At 46.4% G+C, this 20,141-nt stretch overlaps 1 protein-coding gene and 2 long non-coding RNA genes across 11 annotated transcripts; 1 reads left to right on the top strand and 2 right to left on the bottom strand.

The window, feature by feature from the left end:
* Positions 1–492: 492 nt before the first annotated feature.
* On the bottom strand, positions 493–4,814 carry si:ch211-66i15.4 (ciliary microtubule-associated protein 3). The gene is made up of 5 exons (XM_027008461.3): positions 4,517–4,814; positions 4,182–4,280; positions 1,169–1,302; positions 781–898; positions 493–656 (listed from the first exon to the last, which is right to left on the bottom strand). Exons 1-5 carry the CDS (start codon positions 4,685–4,687, stop codon positions 567–569), a joined length of 612 nt encoding a protein of 203 aa, XP_026864262.2. The 5' UTR covers positions 4,688–4,814; the 3' UTR covers positions 493–566.
* LOC118240554 (uncharacterized) lies at positions 4,676–6,102 on the top strand. Its single transcript, XR_014119025.1, has 3 exons — positions 4,676–4,814; positions 5,694–5,863; positions 5,963–6,102. It is a non-coding gene; the product is annotated as an uncharacterized LOC118240554 (long non-coding RNA).
* A 1,205-nt stretch (positions 6,103–7,307) lies between these two features.
* On the bottom strand, positions 7,308–19,844 carry LOC113576405 (uncharacterized). 9 transcript variants are annotated; one of them, XR_014119017.1, is made up of 5 exons: positions 19,708–19,844; positions 18,302–18,333; positions 10,141–18,194; positions 8,725–9,999; positions 7,308–7,698 (listed from the first exon to the last, which is right to left on the bottom strand). It is a non-coding gene; the product is annotated as an uncharacterized LOC113576405 (long non-coding RNA). The 9 variants fall into 9 exon arrangements; XR_014119018.1 differs by having other exon boundaries at positions 10,141–18,191; XR_014119019.1 differs by having other exon boundaries at positions 10,141–11,147.
* Between the last annotated feature and the right edge of the window lie 297 nt (positions 19,845–20,141).

Genomic DNA, 20,141 nt, shown 5'->3' with positions numbered 1-20,141 from the left:
ATGCTAACAATTCTCTCTCAACACACATTTACCTTTAAGGCATTTAGCTGACTTATTCAAAGCGACTTATAATTATGACTGAGTACAACTTGAGCAATTGAGGGATAAGGGCCTTGCTCAGGGGCCCAACAGTGGCAACTTGGCAGTGGTGGAGTTTGAAATGGCAACCTTCTGATTACAAGTCAAGTACCATAACCATGGAGCTGCCACTTAAAGTTTACCTGACACATGCCTTTGATTAAAGCTCTTCATAATAGCTCTCTTTACAAAAACATTTATTGACTACTGCCCCAGGACGTCCATTGTGCACATTTCCTGTTGGCAGGTTTTCGTTCTTTTCCTAATACACGGCAATGTGTCAGAGTTGTCATCAGTGAATTACCCTTTGCTCCAGATGCAGTAGACGCGGATTAGCTGGAAGAACGCCCAGTATTCTTTAACCTTGTTGCATAGTTACAGACAATTCAAACAAGGACAGACCTCGCACATACAGAAGAGCAAAGAATTTTATGGAAAAACACAAACACACAAATGCATTCAGGTGTGTGCTCAAGTCCTAGATCAGGTCACACGTTGCGTTTATCCTGCGAAGGGAAGAACATGCGCAGATACGCCACCCTGTTTCTCTGCGTGCGGAACTGCTTTTCACAGAGGAGCTGCATGCAAATACACAAATGTCAGTCTCACCTATTCAGGATAGCCCACGTCACGTATAATTCAACTGAGCACAGCTCACAGTTAAAGTATGTAGCAGTGCAATCACGTTAGCAGTCCTCGTACCTCTGTGTGAAGGGCCCTCCTTTCCAGCATGGGCACTCTCGACCAGTCTGGAGAGCCGAACTTCATAGGCCAGGAGACCTTCCGACTGTGGGCCACATCGTGAGCGTACGTCCCTGGGCTGAGAGAGACAGTGTTTTGAAAATGACCAAACAATACCAAACCCAAGCAAAGACAAGTGCGCTATCATCCTGAATGTGCGCTGCTTTTGATGTCTGCCCGTTTGTAATTTAAGAAGTTAGGGTACAATCAAGGTCTCCGCTTTCCAAATTTCAGCCCCCCCCCAAAAAAAAAACGACATTCGTGTTTTCAAGAACATAACCAATGTTATGAAAAGAATACTAAATGTTAAGTGCACTTTTGTTAAGTGCAGCTGGTAACAGGAACTTACCCAGGGTTGGAGCTGACTGTGGCAGATTTTGAAGTAAACCTCCGAGAGGAGGAATTGAAGGGGGTTTTGCCAGGAGATGGCACTCTTGGGACACTCCAGTCCTGCTGGTATTGCTGTGGAGAAGGTGTGTTCGTCTAGGAGAGACCAGGCTATATTGTTAAAACATACCCCACACCCACACCCACACCCACACTCACACATTTGTTGAGCTTGTACAGACTGCCTGCAAAGAGAGACATTGTAGTCTGGTAGCACACAGAATAATTTTGCTTCTTTTTCAGTAGGAGGGAAGGATACGGTTAGTCATACTGACCGAGCCTGAACTGACACCAATTACACATTTAAGTCAGACTGTGTCAGTGACTTGGTTAAAAAGGCATTGTGTCAAATTATCCATCTAGACATCTTGGAGCCCCAAATTTTTACTATTCATTTTTTATTTGCACATGAGCTATTTTTTACATTCAACACTGGACAAGCAGCGCACACCACACAATTTGATACTGAGGACAATTTAATTCAAGGGTTATTAGCAGCATTTTCTTTATAGGAGAAATTAGACAACCCCCCCCCCCCCTTTTTTTTTAAAAATAAATAACCATGTGGCCTTAACAGGAAAACACAGTGATAGTTTTAGCAAAAGTATCACTTCAGAATTTCAGATGAAAAATACAAAACTAGCTGACCTATTTTTGTTCTGGCTTTTGTTTCACTTTCTTTTCACATCATCTGGGTTACAGTTTCACGTTGGTGCTCCAATTCTTATTCACTCAGTATTTGTAACTGTGCTTTGCAAGATTATTTACAAAAAGCAGTAAAAACATACCTTGTCAAAAAATAAAAAGTAAATCTCTTCACCGAACCCATATTACAACCTCTAGATTGCACTGCGTGGGATTTAGCCACAGTAATATCTACCCGCACTGCCCAGACATGACAGGATTCCCATCATGCTTCCTGGCTTTGACCTCATTGTAAGGTTATCAGATGTAGCCTTTGACGTCCCCCTCTGTCCAGTGCAGCTACTTGATACCCAGCCAATTTCAGCTATTTCTATTAATATAATTCATTGTCAAAAAGATGACGCTACTACCTCAAATCTCAATAAAGCACCGGCTTACGCTTCTTATAGCTCACTCCCAACATGGAAAGGCTCACAGCAAAACCACACACAAACAACCCACACCAATACATTCTAGCAAACCTGGTCTCACTTTCTACAGTGTGTTGAGAGCCAGTTCCTTCTTCTACATTCTCTTTAAAAACGTTAAAAATGCATGCATAAAACAAAACTTGACACTACGGTTACAGTGTGCAAACATCTACAGCGGTGGGTGGAGGGGAACAGCTTCTCCACCGCCAGGAACTCATCAGATCGTCACAGACAAATTCAGAAGTGGGAACGCAGGTGTTGCAAATAACTACTCAGCTTTGATGAGCAGGCAAATGGTCTGATGGCTAAAAACACAGGCAGGGGGTTCGAGAATATGTTGGCACAACTGGGCAAACCAAACCCAAACGGAACCAAACACAGCGTGTAAACCAAACACTGAAAACCAGAGTCGGCAACAAAATACTAGGGGATACAACGCTTAGAAATGCAGCTAAATACTCAACGAGACTTCACAAAATGGCAACATGAAACTAGAGCTTAAACATCCAGGGAGAGGAGACCAAACTGGAACCAGTCGGAATCAGTGTGCAGGGGACCAGGATCTGCTGAAACCAGTTGGAAGATCACATGTGCTGGAGAGATCAGGTGAGGCTTAACGAATGTGACATTTTATTTATTCGACAATTAATGAATTGTAAACATAAGGCCAATAATTAAGAAGCTTAATGTGCGAAAGGAGAGGGGGGTTGTTGTGGCCCAGGCATACTGACTGGGCTACTCTAAAAAGGGCATTGTGTCTTTCTTAGATAAACATGTCAACTATAAATACTTATTTGGGGAAAGAATTAAGTTATGTTGATGAATGACTACATAAAAAATATTGAAAAAAAAAAAATCAGCACAAAAAATCCTTTTGGAAAAGTTGCAGTTGTACTACTCGGTTTCCTCCATAATACGACAGAGTGAACAGTGGCAGCTGCAAGATTAGACGAGCAAGTGCACTCAGTCTAGTCAACAAGCAAGATTTAAGGTTTAAGACGCCGACTAACATACCCACAAATTAATTTATATATGTTTGTTATCTTATGTGCCGTAGACCATAACGTCAACATTAAAGCTTAATCCAGCACGTGAAATTTCCTAGACACATAGACAAGGTTGACATTACAATATTCATAAAGGTCAGGCAGGATCTTTGTGTGGCAAAGTCACCGTTTATTTTGTAAGCACTGGTAGGTCAATTATTACATGTGCCAGCAGGCAGATGCTCTAACATTAATTATATCAGTTAAGAGTTTTGCAGCAGTTGAACTATATTTAACCATATTACCATATTTACCTTGTTTTTAAAAAGGGCTAAATGACTAAATGAAACAGCTGGACACTACTACTTTATAAAAGCGTTATACATTCTGCAGAAAGCAATTTTGTGACACACACACACACACAAACACACACACACAAAAACAAAAACAAACAAACAAACCTAGAACACTAAACAACCCCCCAGCCCCCAGACTTGTTGTTTTAACCTAAAAAGAACATGGTTGCATGAAACATTAAAGAAATAGAACAATTTTACATTCTGCTAACTTGCTTTTCAGTGACCTCAAAATACTGCAGCCACGTTACATTAAGGTAAAACTACGCACTTTTTGATCTGCACAAAGTCTCGTCTAATTTAAACATTTCAGCAGTTTCATGTTTGATTTATTTCTCCCATTAACATTTACAAACTACATGAAATCTACAACTCAGACACAAAAGCTACAATTATTTGCTGACCCAAACCATAAGACAATATTATAATAAGAGGAACTGTCCAAATTGGGGTGTCAATTAATGATACCACAAACGCAGCTGAACGCTTTTTTTTAAAGGGGATAAAAATAAGAGTACCTGCAAAGGAGCGAAGAATCGAGGAGTAGTACGGGCCGCTAAACTGTAGCCTTTCATACTCAGTGGCTTCCTCTCTAGCTTCGAAGTCATTGTGTCCACCTGTTGGAATGAAGGAGTTAATGCCTTTATAAACGTAACGTTCCCCTCCCCGCATAATGCCTAATTGTTTGAAGTTTCATACATTTACTTGTTTTTGTTTTTTTTGCAAGATGGTCAAAGACAAACCGAGAACATGTAGGCCAAATACCGCCGCAGCATGATGTTATAACGTAGCACCGGTTACATGCAGAAAAACTCACGCGGTGACTCTAAAAAGCGCGCGTTCGGGCTCTTACCACGTGGTTGTCATGGCAGCCGGGCCCTCGCGCACGAGAGCCGAGCGGCGGGAGCTGCTCGCGGCCCAGCCGGTTAGGTGGACGCTGCAGTGGGAACATCTTCCGCTCCTGGCAGCTGCCGAACGCTACTGCAGCCTTCGCCTTCGACTTCCTTGCCGACACATGCGCCATTACGCGGAGTAAATTGGACCCGGACTGGCGTAAATCTGTATCGGTACCTACAGGCTAACTGCGTCACACAAGGATTACCTGCGTCCCCTGACGCCATTCCGTTGTTTACGGTAACGATGGTAACCAGGTGAGTTCCCCAAGAGTGTGCAGTACACGTCATAATGCATGACATTAAAAGCGTCTTAATTTAGCCTCATACTTTTTAAAAAAAAATTTTTTTAGGTGAGGCTACATGTGTGACAACCACAAGTATCCTATGTCACGTTTACTTTATTTTTTAGTAAAAAAAAAGCATTTGTAATCTATTTTCTCCCTCTCTCTCACTCACGCTTCTACTGCATATGTCACTCCAAATTAAGATCCTGTCTTAGTAATGGATATAAACAAGTTTGGCATTAGGAAGAGAAAGAAAACAATCCTACACATACCGTACCACACAATTTATTATATTGCAGACATGACAGGTCAAAGTCTCAAGGTTTTATTTTCACAGCAGTAATTGTAATTCACATGTAGCATCAAATATTGTAAGATAGAAGCCAGACGCTAACTATTAGTAGTTACCTGATCACACTTGCCATACTGGTGCCAGACTTGATTAGGATTAATTATAAGTGTAAAGTCATGCACTGTGAAGAAGAAAAAAAAAATCAGTTTTTGTTTATTGTTCTTTTTATTGGCTGCATAAAAATATGTAATGTTCATCTGTAATAAGATTTTTGCAGTGCAGTTGTTACTGGTGCTATGCACTAAGGATCAGTTTCTTTTTCTTGTTTGTTCACGTGTCTTTACTCATCATACATGCAGAAAGTTCTGGTTTGATGTAGGCTAAAATTCCACTGTAGCAGGCAGTTTCGGGGGCAAGTTGTCTGTCGTGAAAAGAGCTCTCACACTCTCACTCATCTGCTCGTTTTATTCTGTGCTCTGGAGTTCTGCAGTTTACAGCATGACTGAAAAATGAGAACACAATAATCCCAGTGCAAATCAGACTGTCCTTTCCTTACAGACCTTAGTGCCGGTTATGGGTGCAGCAACGGCAGGATGCATTCCGGCGTGCAGTCATCTCATCAGCTCTCCATCAGGCACCACTCCGCGTAAAGATCTCTCGGCATCACGTCGGTCCGGCTCGGGCCGTTGATTTAAATGTACAGTGGCCTGCACCACACTGCATTGACGGTGATGTTCGCCACCATCGCACATTCAGTTGCTATATGTGCAGACAGCCCTTTGTCATTCTGATATTTTGGGTCTTTATTTCATGTGTTTGTATATTAGGTGCGACAGGCGGCCGGACTGTTCTGTTCCCACGGTAACCTCCATCTTCTCTGCGTGTTGGAACTTGTGAATATCTGGATGTCTTACCTCAAGTGTAATCTGTGAATATCAGGAGGGTGTTGTAAGCTGGCACGTGTCAGACATTTTTCCTGTTCTATTCCTTCACCTCGATCAACAAAGCGGACGGCTTCGTCTCCAGTCCTGAGTGATGCACGTCTCAGCTGATAATGCGCAAGTCTTCCAAGTTGGTTCTCCAAGCTAGATCTGTGTGCCCAAACATAATATTCCTCAGCATTTGTTCGTGTTTTGTGCAAAAAACGATGGGTTGATATCTATCCATCATCCATCCCTCCAGCTATGGGCGCAGGGATTGTCACATCTGCAGTCATTACCAGCACCTGAATTCTACGTTCGCAACACCTAGAGCCTGTACTTCATGTATGTAAACTGTCCTGAAACAGGCATATGGACAATACATAACATTTACAACCTATACACAATACAGTCCAACATATTTGACACAATTGTTTACATGTAAAAGTATTTGTGTATCCCAATTGTAGCTAATACTGTCCAGTTCCAGGTCCCTATTTTAGCTGTTGTTGAATGCATGTGCATTAGTAAGAAGTTTAGTCACCTACGGGCTTCAAATGATCTGTTTTCTGATCCATGCTATGGAGACCAGTAGTACTTGGAGGTGGCCCATAGCTGTAGCAATTATGTGAGTGTTCTTTAATACCAACACTGACTACACAATCCAGAGCATAAAAGCATATCGATTCACTGGCTCGTATGTCTGGCTGCTTGGGTTGAGACGTCTGCATCCGATTCAATAGCCTCTAACTCTGTCTTAGTGTGCGACACTTAACAGACAAACATTTTGGAGCCCACGCGTGACTCAGACTATTAACTTTCACAATGCTGACACACTGCCATGCGAACGACAGACCCCTCACAATCACGACGACCTCTTCAGAAGCTCATTCAAAACCTTTCAACCAAGAGACAATGTGGGGAAACCACAGCACTTTTTACACCAGCCGTTGTCACTGGGTCCAAGCACCCAGTGAGCAAGCCAGAGGCGACAGTCCTGAGGAAGAACTTCCAGAGTCCTAAAGAGCAAAACTCGCAGCTTGTTTAGCAGTGTAACTGATGCATATATCTCATTATAAACAAACTGATTTTGCAGTAAAACGATAGTGATACTAATAATTAACGACAGTGATACACAAAGGTGCAATAAATATAATTATTAGTATCTTTTGGCTTGTCTAAAGGTTTCATGACTTACCACTGCACAGACACAAGCACTTCCGCAACAAGAGACGCCAGGCCGCAGCCAGACTCTCGGGCTTCTGCTCCCACTGTCGACATCTGTCCTTCATTGTAACCGATTTCAAATGGTGCTAGAAACCCCAAAAGACTCTGAACACCAAAAGAAATCGGTCAGCCTTGGTGACAGGACACGGTCCTGAAGTTCAGGCATAGGCTTAAGTTCTTCGCCGACTGTCAAATACATTTGAGCTGTACAAATGGGAAAAGGATAACGATTGAGAGGCAGGTTTCCGCGGGAATGGACGTCTCTCCCACCCCTAGAACACTGATTTCAAATGGTGCTAGATTCTTTACAGAGTTACTCTAAGCCACCACCTGAAACCAGCTTCCAAGAGGAGCCGCCATCATCCTCCAGATGTCCACGCGCTTCCACTACACAGTCTGCTGAAAGGTAATATTACCTATGGATTTAAGATAGTGTTACAGGGCAAAGAAGCCACGTAGTACACATTTAGCAGCGCCGCACAATGCAACAAAACCTTGTTGGAAATTATTTGCACCGTATCGGCAGGGAAAGCGACAGAGTCAGATTTGTGATTACAGCTTTAACTCTCATTTGTGACTTTAGCTCTCTGACGACGCGATTATTTTTGACAACGGGTATTTACTTCTTGTTTCTAAGGACAGTTTTTCAAAAGCCCCGCCCAGTTTGTGTGATAATCCTTTTAGTCATTTTTATGACTGTGTGTACATACAGTCTGTCCAAAAGTTATGGGATGGCTGGGATTGCTAAAAAACCTAGTATTACTGACAATAAGGGAGGACTATCAAAGCCAATGACATTTAACATATTTATAGTGTTTTTTGTAGTTGAGAAACACATAAGATACAAAATTGACTTAATTTCCATGTAGCTTTTGGTAATTCTACTGTTTCCCAAATCAGGCAGTTTTATTGTAACTACATTTTTTTACCAAGTAGCAGGACAACTTGATCAAAGCTGTTCGTTGAAGTTATTCTATTTGATATCACCTGCCAGTTTTGTTATGCATTTTAATAATGTTAACAGGCTAAAAAGGCTACATATGTCAGCCTTCAGACTTCCAGCTTTGAGTGAGGGGATCCCACGTCAAAACCTGCCAGTGTCATCAAAACCTGTCAGCATCATCAATCTAGATGCTATGTGATTAATATATCTTGTGCAATAATTTCACATCTCAGTTGCATCTAAAAATGGTTTTAATATTTCTTAATGTTTCTCTTGCTCTTCAGTAAACAGCCAAATTATATTACATAACCGCTTTCTTCTAATTTAATCCAACAAAGTGAACCTTTAAGGAAGTACCTTATGCACCAAAATATGACTAAAATTAGTAAAATTCAAAAAGCACATACATGTGTGCACAGTCGAGCACGCACATGCATGCATACATACATGCGCAGACACACATACTTGTATACATGCCTGCACATACAGCTACACATACATTCGTAGACGTGCACCCCACTGTGGAAGTCTGCATGCTGCCGGTGCTGAGGCTGCTGCTATCTCATTTGCCTCTTCGGTCCCGACTCCTGCTACTTTTGCTGCATCCAACAACTTCCTCTTAAGCCGAAGCCGAAACCCAAAACCCGTGTCCTCTCCGAGCGGCCTGTGCAAGACATGGGGGGAGGAGACAAAAACCCAAAACAACAACAACCACCCAAAACCCCACACCACCCATTTAGCACAGGAACCCTACACTCTTTCTCCGAGGACTGTGCAGGTTGTAAGGCGAGCAGCACTAGAGGATCTCCAGCAGACACTCAGCAGGAGCTGAGACGGGGCGCTTAAACCGCGCTCCTCTGCCCCACCTTGCGCTTTGGATAATGCTCTCTCGCAAACGCTGAAAGTTAATTGGATAAAGAAAAATGTCTTAATGTAAGTTTGGAGAATGAGTCATTCCTGAGATGCTGAATACTGTACGGAGGCTTGCCAAGCCCCTACTTTGCTTGCTGGCACGTGGACGGGTTTACACAAAGCAGTGCAGTATTAAATATTTCAGAGTCAAATGGATGTTTTTGTGAAATATTTCTAGGAAATAAAGATTTAGCAGGAAATCTTTTATTTATTTGGGCATTTATTTATTTTTGTATCTGTGATTCTGTGTCTACAAAAATCTGCCTTTGTCTGGAATAGATTTCTAGTGGTCAGTGCGGATCAACGCTTCTTTTTCTGGCCTTTTGGGTCATCCAGTTCCTGTAGGAGGGGCCATGGTGTGTGCAGGAATTGCATGCCAGAGGTGCAAAGCATCACATGACTCAGTGAACTTGCGCTTCACTCAGTACGCTATCAGGGAAGTAGAAAAATCAGGTGTTGCTCTGAATGGACGGAATAAATACCTGTATAATAAATACCTCTGTCCTCGACAGAGCACCGCGATTGTGGAAATGGCTGGGCTATATGTATTGTTATCATAATAAATTCCGTTACACTAAGCTTTTCTTATAATCGCCAATGCCTCTAGAGATCACTGACCAAACAAACAACATTTAAAAAAAGGCAAGTATGAAAAGTGTGTAAACAACAAACAGTAAGCTGTTGAGGCATACTGCGCATGGTGAACACTGTCATATTCCGAAAGCCACATCACCCACCTTTAGACGTTAAAGGGTTTTCAAAAGAGGATCACCGCGGACTCCAACAGTGGAATTAATCAGAGAACCTCTGGCCCAACGACTGACTCCCACGGGATGGAACTATATGATTAGTGTCCTGAAAACTGACCAACATCATTAACTCAGCAATAACTCACGGTACAATTTATAACGCATGTGCTTCTTGTGTTAAGCAGTAACGTCATCGTTTTTTGTTATTTTTTAAGCCCTAACAAAGTTGTTAGCAACACAATTTCAGCGACTACCTCAAAACTCCTGCACACAGCAACGTCTACTGCACTGCCGTTGGCGTCAATCTGGCGGGGGGGAGAGAAGCCCCCCTCATCAGGGCAGGAGGATCGAGCTGAGCTGCAAGAGGTGTCTCCGGGGTTTGCGCGGGGGTTCAGCCCATGTGGCTCAGCACGCCACGCCGCGCCCACGCCACGCCGCGCCCCCCTCCCGGCCACTCAGATTTCACGTAACACAAGAAGAGCGGAGAGAAAACAAACAAACAAATGACAAAGATCTAGAAAAAAACACAAAAAGAAAGTCCCAGCGCTGACCGTGGGAAAAAGATCCGATGCCAAAGCTTATTTCAGCTCACCTGAGGCTCAGAGGGCTGGGCACCAACGGAGGCTGCGGGTTTTGGATTCTGGTGCCACGCTCTCGCCGACCACGCGCTCCCCAAGATGGAGTAAACTAGGGAAACGGAGAGTTCTGGCAGAGAGCCTCCTGACGCCAGAGCTCCGCAAGGGCGTGGCGGCAGGTACCGCCAGCGTGATCTCACCCAGTGCTCTGGCGCGGCAGTGCCCGTAGAGACGAGCCCTCCAGCAGGTAAACAGACCCTCTACCTCGCCACACCTCTTGCCTTGATTTCCTCCGACTTTCCTTTTTTGTTTTTCTCTCTCCCGCTCTGGAACAGCCTTTCTCTTGCCCTGACTAATTAAAAGAGATTGAGGGAAGGGAGCAAGCTGCCAGAAATCAATCCCTCCCTCCCTCCCTTCTCCGATTCGTTCGTGGCGCACGTTTGCACGTCCGCGCCGAGTGCTACAACGGAAGGAAGGACAGAGATGCGGGGACACTACGGCTCTTATCTGTGTGACGGGAGTTTCCCCTGCCTGCCGCACAGAGGAGCTCGGCGACCGTTGCTGCTTGGAGGTATCTGGTGGCTTCAGGAGCTCAGCGCTCGCTCCCTTTTGTGCTGCTGGGCTGTTGGCTGCAGGCCGCCCTCAGTGCATTGCGTAATGTTTATAAACGTCTTAAAGGGCTGGTGCTGTTTTTACAAAAGGAAAAAAAAAAAACAACAACAACAACAATAAAAAAAAAACACCACACACATCGGGTCCATGGCAGCAAAACCAAACAGCTTTTGCAGGAAAGGGTTAAATGTAAAGCCAGCAGGAACGTAAATATACTGTAGTTACAAGATAACAATTATTATCACAAATTACTGTAAACTGTATCCATTCCCAGCGAAAGTCTTGGGATCAAAAAACAATAGTTGCTGACAAAAAGGGCGTCCTGTAATCTACGAAACTCATTTGTCAAATAGTTAAGAAGCGTCTCTGGGTGTGTGAAAGACACCATACAAACACGACATTATTGTTATAGTTATTATTATTATTATTATTATTATTATTATTATCATTCACCCTGCGTGGACTACCTTTCCATTGCCATCTCTAATCTCCGCCGCAGTAAAAGGTGAAAAACGCGGCACATGAGCGCGAGTGCGGATGTCACGGGTGCGGCCCGGACGGCGTGTCCTGAGCCAGCCCTGGAGAAACAGCAGCTGCCTGTGCGTCAGAGCTCAGCGGTCTGTGCCAGCCGCCCACAGGTTAACTCTCTCTCCCGCGGCTGCGCTCGTCCATAAACCCCTCCCCCCCACTACTTTGCCCCGCCCACTACGGTGCCACCACAGTGAGCCAGCGTCCGGGCCGCGTGTGGCGTCTACTGCACCAGCAGTTGTACTGCACGGCCCCCAGCATCTGAGCAGGAGCCCCCGCGCGACGCCGGTCTCCCGACAGAACAGCCTACTGCAGGAGAAAAAACAAGCAAACAAAAACAGAGACAAGCAAACCTGCCTCTGGCCATGGCCACGATCATATTCTCTTTTGCTTTTGTTTGGAAAGTCTACGTCGGGGAGGGCGAGAACAGGTCAGAGGCTCGCGGTTGTGGGGAAGGTTCTAGAAACTCTGTAAAAGACCCAGAGGAAGGGGGAGGGGGCAGTCACTGATCTGAAGGATTTGGGAGGTCCACTCTGAAACACCAAGGACCAGCCGGCAAAACGACAGCACGCTACGTCCCGGGAGCCGGCAGAATAACGTTGCAGAGCTGGCTGTAACAGGGTGGGGGCGACGGCCCCGGTTGTAACGGGGCGGGGGTGACAGCCTGGCCCCTAACGCAGTTGCACTGAGCAGGAAACGCAGCGGTCAGCCAGCGGAGGAAGACAAGAGCCGATAAACACCAGGCAAACAGACACAGATCGACTGCGTCACAGTTCCCTCGCTCACTCTGTGCCTAACCGCGCGCGCGCGCGCGCACACACACACACACACACACACACACACACACACACACAGCATAAATACAACACACAATACAAACAGGACTGTGTCAGACTGAGAACTTGTAAATAAACTACAACATTCGGCACTAGTAAAACCACCCAGAAAAGACCTGCGTGATCACAAGCACTTCTTCCAAAAATCTGCCATCCTCAGTTCGGCAGAGTCTCACAGAAACTCCCTGCTTGGTTACAAATTGGAAAACAGTATATTATCAACCACATTATGAACATTATTATTGCTGACCTTATTATAATCCACAGACACAAAGGAAAGCCATGCCTCCAAAACATTATATCAGATCAAAAATCACCTGTATTAAAATTACGCATTAAGCCTTGCATTCTACACACTACCTAACATCTTATAAGACTCATAAATGATAAACCTTACCTTTTGTCCAATCAGAATAATTCCTCCACCTGTTTGTTCAAGCTTATCCAATGAAATTCCAGCTGCACAAGCACCCTCAGAACTTGCCACCATCTGATTGGTGGAGAGCTCTGCCACTCAGCTCCCTGATGCGGTTGCTTTAGGAAGTCTAGCGCATGTGAACTGGATGCCAGCCAGTGCACAGTCACCAAGAGAGCAAGGTAAACAATTTCTCTCTCTCTCTCTCTCCCTCTCTTTCTTTCTCTTCCCGATCGCCTGCCATGACATTTAGACCCTTTTCAACATAGTTCTCTTTTTTCAAAGCACCCACTCCTATTCTTTTTTTTTTTTTGGGGGGGGGGGGGTGAGGGGAAGAGAAAGACCCAGAGAGAATGACATGGTGAAACGCAGCCATACACTGAATACGGAGTGCAGCAGATATGACTGCGTCACAGTCTCTGCTCCCAGTAACGACGCAGGGGCGAGCGCAGCTGAGGAAAGCGTGAGGTCTGAGGGATGCTCTAGCCCCGACCTCTCACGGAGAGCTGCCCCGATTACAGGCTGCCGCCGCCCTCGTCCACCCCCCCCCCCCACCCCCCCGCAAGCAGAGCACAGATTTAGCCCATGCTCACGCCCCCTTTGTAGACGAGCGAGCCGGCGTGCCTCCTCCACCCGCCGCTCCCACGGTCGGCCCTGATGTGCCGCGGAGACATTGCACGCCACGGTTCTGGATCTTATGCTGCTCCGGATGGGTTCCGCAAAGGCCAAATGTAAGGAGAGAGGTACCTATCCCTCGGAGACCCCAAGAAAGATGTTGGACGTGTCTGATCAGTGTCACTGGGTTATACCTTGAGGTGTAGCCCGCACGTTACTTCAAACATATATTACCGTACAGCTATATTATAGCATACGCACCTACAGTACAACTTACACAGTGGCTGAGGTACTGGCATTCTGTGTCCTCATTGGTTCGAACAGTGCTGTCAGATGGGAACTGATGCGTATTGTGTGATCTCTCCCTCTCCCCCTCTCTCTCTCTCTCTCTCTCTCTCTCTCTCTCTCTCTCTCTCTCCCTCAAGTGAATGGTGCCCATCACCTCACTCCTCGAATACTGGAACCTTCCAGAACAGAAGTCCTGCTCTTAACCCTTCACCTGGTGGCCGGCACCTGCCCGCTCACCCTGAACACACACACCTCGTCGTGCCGTCTCCCACGCCCTGCCTCGGACCTTCGAATCACCCCCCCTCCCCGAGCGCCCGCGCCCAGCTCCCGAGCGTGCCACATTCCCAGCATCCGTGTTGCATCCCGGAGTGGCGGCGCCTTGGGTACGAAGCCGGGTCTGTCGGAGGCGGCGAGAGAAGAAAGGGTGGCGGAGAAACGAGGATGGAGAGGTAAAAGAGGAGGATGAGGAGGCGGACGAGTAGACGGAGGGCTGAGGCTCACTCACGGCCGCTCTCTCGGGAAGGAGGAAGGTGCACGGCTCGGGCTGCTCTCCTCTTAGCTGCCGTTTTCCTCCCGACGTGAAAAAGTGACGTAGCAACTAATCCAAAATCTCTCCCTCCCCGTCTTGTTCCCCCTCTCTCCCTCTCTCTCTCTCTCTCTCTCTCTCTCTCTACGATCACTGCCCCCTCCCGTTCACTCTGTTTACAGCCGAGTTGCTTTCATCCCGCCGTTCATCTCTGCTGCGCAGGCTCACAGATGGATCGCGCGAGCACGTACAGTTGCGAGCAAACAATCAGATAGCCACCGTGCAGGCGGGCGCACGCGCGTGCCCTTGTGTTCCCACAATCCCACTTTCTCCATCCCTTTCTTTCTTTCTCTCTCTCTCTCTCTCTCACTTCGCTTCTCGCTGCCGAGCGCGCAGTGTGACGCAGCACTTAATTCTACAGGGTTTTTTCCCCCCTCCCTCCCTCCCTGCTCTGTTATGGCTACATGAGCGTCACCACTTGAAAAACTCGACCCAGCAGTGCGCTGGCTGCCACTGAGGGACAGAGACAGACAGACAAGAAAGAGAGAGATAAAGTGAGAGAGAGGAAAAGTGGGGGGAGAAAAGAGAGAGAGAGAGAGAGCGCGCATAGTTACAATTAAAGGGACACCGCCATCTCCCATGGTGCCCCTCTTCCTTTTACACGTCCCTCTGCCCTCTGCCCTCCTCTAATTGGGTCTTTGCCCATCTATCCGCCCCTCCTCCCCAACCCGTCTCTAGCAGTTCTCCAGCGTCTCATCGGTTTCTTCCGCGAGAAACACTCACGCCTCAGTGAACTGAGATGACTGTGTACACCCTCCTCCCTTTTTAAAGGCGCACAGCTGAGCGGCGCAGCCGTTATGTAACAGGCAGCCTGCTATGTTTGCTTCTCTCCTCTGGGTCACATTCCTGGGCCAAGGATGGACGCAATCTGCTAAGCATCAACGATGTCACTTGACGCATCACCGAGACAACAACGTGGGCCGGGTGGAGGGGGGGGGTTTCTAAGCGGAGTGTTCCCCCGTGACCGCCAGCGTGACGGATGAGACGCTGGGAGACAGCGGCATGCAAGTTACGGTACCAGGATCGGGAGGCAATTGCATAAACAGCTCGTGAACTTCCTTTCCTGTTCTGAGGCAGCACATCTGTAACCACAGTAATAATAAGCAGGCTAACAACATGCCACACAGAAACAATCTCCCGTTTTAATAAGCTCTGGTGCCTGGTCAGCGATGAGGAAACCTAAAGGTAATGCTTCTGCAGTTCTTATCTAAAGTAGTACAGATTAGCGTTTTAGGACGCAATTGTTTTCCTTTGCTACTAATTAAATTAAAGTCACATTATTCAGATGGTGCCATTAGCAGAGTGAATTACAAACGCATCAGTGACGACAAACTTATTATACTTATTCTCCGTTGTTATTTGATAGTAAAGCTTTAGATTATTAGAATGCTCTTTTTTTCTAGAACTAATGAACTAATGAATAAAAAGTTAAGCAGGAAACCGAGACATTATTTGTTTATTTAACTGCTAACTCAGAAATACGTTTTTTATTCTGAAATCCCCCAGGCCTAACCTGCAAGTATTAAAACAGAATCCAGTGCCCAGTGCACAACTCACCAAAAGATTAAATGAAAATAAAAACATACTAGACAAAAGTGCAATAACTCAAGTATTTGTATTACTTACACAGTGACGCATTAGAGGATTTAGAATAAGCCTCAGGAAATCAAACCTCCCCAATAGGGGCAGAAGCACTTTTGGCAGGACTACATTTCCCAGCATGCACCTCTCCCCTCATGTATTCATTTGCTTAGATAAGAGGCTCAGGCTAGCCGGCGCAAGTCAGTTGGCAGCGTGCGGGCAGCCAATGGGCAGATGACACCCCAGCAGAGAGGCCTCTTAATGCCCTTGTTCAGCTACAGGGCAGCAACGCTACACCCCAAGTACCCATTAGCGCAAAAACAACTTGTAGCAAGGTGGCAAAGTTGCAGACAGAGTGTCACACTTTATCTGACACTTGCCGAAGCACCACGCTGTGGCTCGCAGGCTACCGGGCCGACTGAAATAGTAGCGTTTAATTAACCACCGCAGTGTGCTGTTCTAGGAAACCATATGCCAGTGGGCTTGGAAAAGCCTGTTCTCAATAACTGGGCACCCACTTACCAAAAATCAGTCTGAGCTTCCTTTTAGTGAGAGTGTGGTAGCTGTCGATTTTTCGGTGGTACAGTGGTGTCTGGGCTGCGATAGCTTTTGCTAGTCCAGGCCCAAATGAGCGTGAGCAAGGCAGAGACGCAGTTTTGCATAGGCCGGCAACATCTTTCCATGATGACTATTAAAAGAAAGTCTGTGAAAGGTTCCAAGTTTAAGAGCAACAGAACTGTATTCAAACTATTTCCTTAGTCGTATATTCTTAAGAAATGCAAATACGTCGAGGCAGGAAGCTGCTTGAACCTCTCACACTTCACCCGGGCGGCTCGTTAAGAGCAAGCTGTGGCCGTGTGTTCTTGCATGCTAGGAGATAGAATATCGGAGCATTTCCTTTTGCAACATGGCTGAAATTCCAGTAAGGTCTAAACAAGCACAAAAGAAGTGTTTAAGTAAAAAAAAAAAAAAAAAAAAAAAAAAAAAAAAAAACTCTGCATGCCATGGTGCAAGATCAAACAAGCTTAATGTGGTGGTACACCATGGGAATGACTGCCAAGGTTGAGTCCAAGTGCCGCACCGCACACGGATGTAATGTGGACCAGGATATTTTCCAGATATTATATTACCAAGGAGAAGCCCAATTCCAGATTGGCTGCATGATGGCTAGAATTGAATTAGTTGTTCACACGCATTTATAAAATGCTCTAGAACTTGGGGGGGGGGGGGGGGGGGATTCCTAAGCTTGATTTAAGGAGGAGGACTAGTCAAAGATGCGCCTGGAATCCAACGTTGTCTGTCCTGTGAGCACTGCCGTGAGCATAAAAAGCTCTGTAGCGAGTTCAAAAGCATGACGCAAGACACGGACTGTTGACTGCACCACGCGGGAGGGCCAGAGCCGACCAATCGCCTGCCAGCGTTCAAGCCAAACAAGCCCGCGCGGACGCCTCTCCGGACCGCCTCGCGGCCGTGTCCACATGGACCGGAGCCTATCTGCTCCTCTTCCAGACATGGTCCCATGTGGAAGGATGCCTCTATTGTTCGAAGAGCTCCAAGGCACTGCGGAGCTATTAAGAAGCAGGAAGTTTAGCCTCCTTTTGAAATAATACACAACAATAAAACAATGAAACTGGGGGACATCTGCACATCTGTATCATTATTTCCTTTATTGAGCTCTTGCTAATGAAATATTCAAGCCTCTCTTCACCCGGCCCCCTTTCACTGCCAGCAAAACCATTTCCCTCCGTAGCGTCTTTGGCGCGGCGCACTGTGGCTAATGATGCAGACTAACACAGGTCCTTCCTGTCTTCTATTTATAGACCCTGTCGTTCAGCAGCAAAGTGACAGGCCGGATAATTTTAACCGCGTCATCTCCCCAGCGAGCTCCGCTTCCCACGGCTTCGGCTCGCAGACGCACGGGCCACTCGGCAAAGCCGCCACGGAAAAGCCACTGGGAAGAGCCGCTCGGGAAAGCCATGGAGCATTAGGGCCGCTCGGAGGAAGCAGGGCCTTGGCCGAGGGCGGCCGGCGTTGCGCCGGCACGGCTCGACGACCTGGAGGAAGGGGCTGAAGCAGACCTTTAAACGCTCAGGCGAAGGCACGGTGAAGGGGGTTGTGGGTAAAGTGAAGAGGACTACACAGGCCTGGCAGTTCCGCAGATCTGAACCGGGCCTTCATCCTTCTTCATCCTTCTTGGACAACGCTGATATGACATGACCGCCACACCCATTTGAAGAGCTCACATAACAAACCTTAACAGATCCGTAGGCTACTATGTCATGAATAAATGACAAAAACAGTCTCGTTCAGGTTACACGTTACAGGTCGTGTTTTAGGACTGCTACTTTGGCTCTTTGTCATTTTTCTACTCCTACTTACCACGTGTGGATGTGAGATCCTCTCTAGAGTGACTGGAAAACAAGAATAAAGTCTTTTAAAAATAGGAATAACACAAAGTTATTTTTCTCTCTGGTAACATGATTAGTTTGGTTGTTTTTTTAAAGTCTTGATCAGTACAGTATTTACCTACATCAACACTTAGCTCAAGTGTTGTTTAACGTACTGGATACGCACTGGGAAACAAAGTTCTTCTCTATGGATATTTTCCTAAACACAATTAATGGATGTCCCAGCACTTTGAAACACGAACCTCCAGTCGCGGATGGTGCTTGCTGCAGCCTTAATTATACTGGGCGGTGTGGTTAGTTATTGTTCACGCAGATGTCGAACTTTCCTACGTTTAGATGCTTTGCAACAACAGCCCCAGACCCAGCGCCATTAAACCCGAGAGGCAGGGTGTACTGCACACCTCTCAGACTCATCACATGCAAGCTGACGTAAGTGAATCTGTGTCAGGGGTTAGGATGGCGCGTAACAGCGCCCCCCAGCGACGCCCAAACATAAACAAGCGCTTTGTTTACAGTTTAAATAAAAAAAGTTGCGCATTTCACTAAAATTACGGCGGCCGCAGGATTTAGCAGTCATTTAGCTAAACCAGTTTATTTCTAATAATATTACTCTGGAAAACTGAATATCATATTTTAGCGGAAAAACAACAACAAAAACATACCTGTGGTTACGTAAACATCTAACACACAGTTACGAATTGCAATTACCATAAACCTTGAAAATCCATACAAGTAATATAGGTCAGCTTTGCGGCCAATGGGCTCGTGTTTCAGCCAAGCTTTAATGGTTAAGTGATTAAAGATCAAGTAACTAGGGCACATCTTACGCCTCGCTAACTGTGACCGTCTGTTTCTTCCCAAACGTAACCCCGTTAGTATAATGATGTGTTTTGGCTGAAGACATAGCCTCGGGCGGCGAAGGGCAGGGTGCGGGTGGTTTATACGAACTGCGTAACATGCCATCAGCGCCACGCCATGTGCGCCACGCTGCTCAGTGCGTACACACCTATGTCGCAGCAGCCAGCGCTCTCTCCGCAGTCCCCCACCTTTGCCTTGAACCCATCCGCAATTTTAACAAAGAACATCATTCACTGGCGCAAAAAGTCGTAATTGCGCACATCATCCGCTCGCAACACACGTTGAAGAAGTCAAATACAGAGCATCTGGGCTTTTATGCGGCAAATTGAGCCAACTGCAGGCGGCTGATTGACTGATGTCTGGATGTATTTATGAAGCCTAGGAAACACTTATACGGAACGCTATCATTTAAATAGACAAAGCTGCGCCATTAAAGTGGACGGGGTTTCCTTAAACACCGAAGTTATAACGTAATACCCTGTCAGTGAGCCTACTTTCTAACGCAGCCATCCCACTCACCTGAACGGCTGCGTCCTTTTTTCCTCCTGTCGTTCTTTTATTTTCATAACGACGCCACACTGCGGACTGCTGCCGGTCTGACGATGTCCATTTATCAGTTTTGAAACGTCCAGAGCACCTTTTTCTCCCCCTGGAGCTCACGGGCGGGGGGGAGGGAAAAAAAAAAAATTCCACAGCGCCACATTTGAAGCCACGCCCCCTCACACACCCCCGTCTTCTGATTCGCCGCCGCCGTGTCGCGTCATCGCCATCACGTGCTTTTGACGCATGTTTACAAACACCCGGCGGAGTCACGTGTCGCAGGGCCATTTTGACATGCGGACGGTACGGTATGTTGACGGCCGCCGTCACTATTTTTCGGCATTAAAGCTTCGACACGCCTCATTTTATTCTGCATGCACGCTTTGATGACGAAGATAAAATGAAGCAGATGT

The sequence above is a fragment of the Electrophorus electricus genome, chromosome 21 (assembly GCF_041902795.1).
Source record: "Electrophorus electricus isolate QZ-2024a chromosome 21, ASM4190279v1, whole genome shotgun sequence".
NCBI classification, from domain to species: Eukaryota; Metazoa; Chordata; class Actinopteri; order Gymnotiformes; family Gymnotidae; genus Electrophorus; species Electrophorus electricus.
Note: the sequence above shows the minus strand (reverse complement) of the source record. Positions and strands in the feature narration are given on the sequence as shown.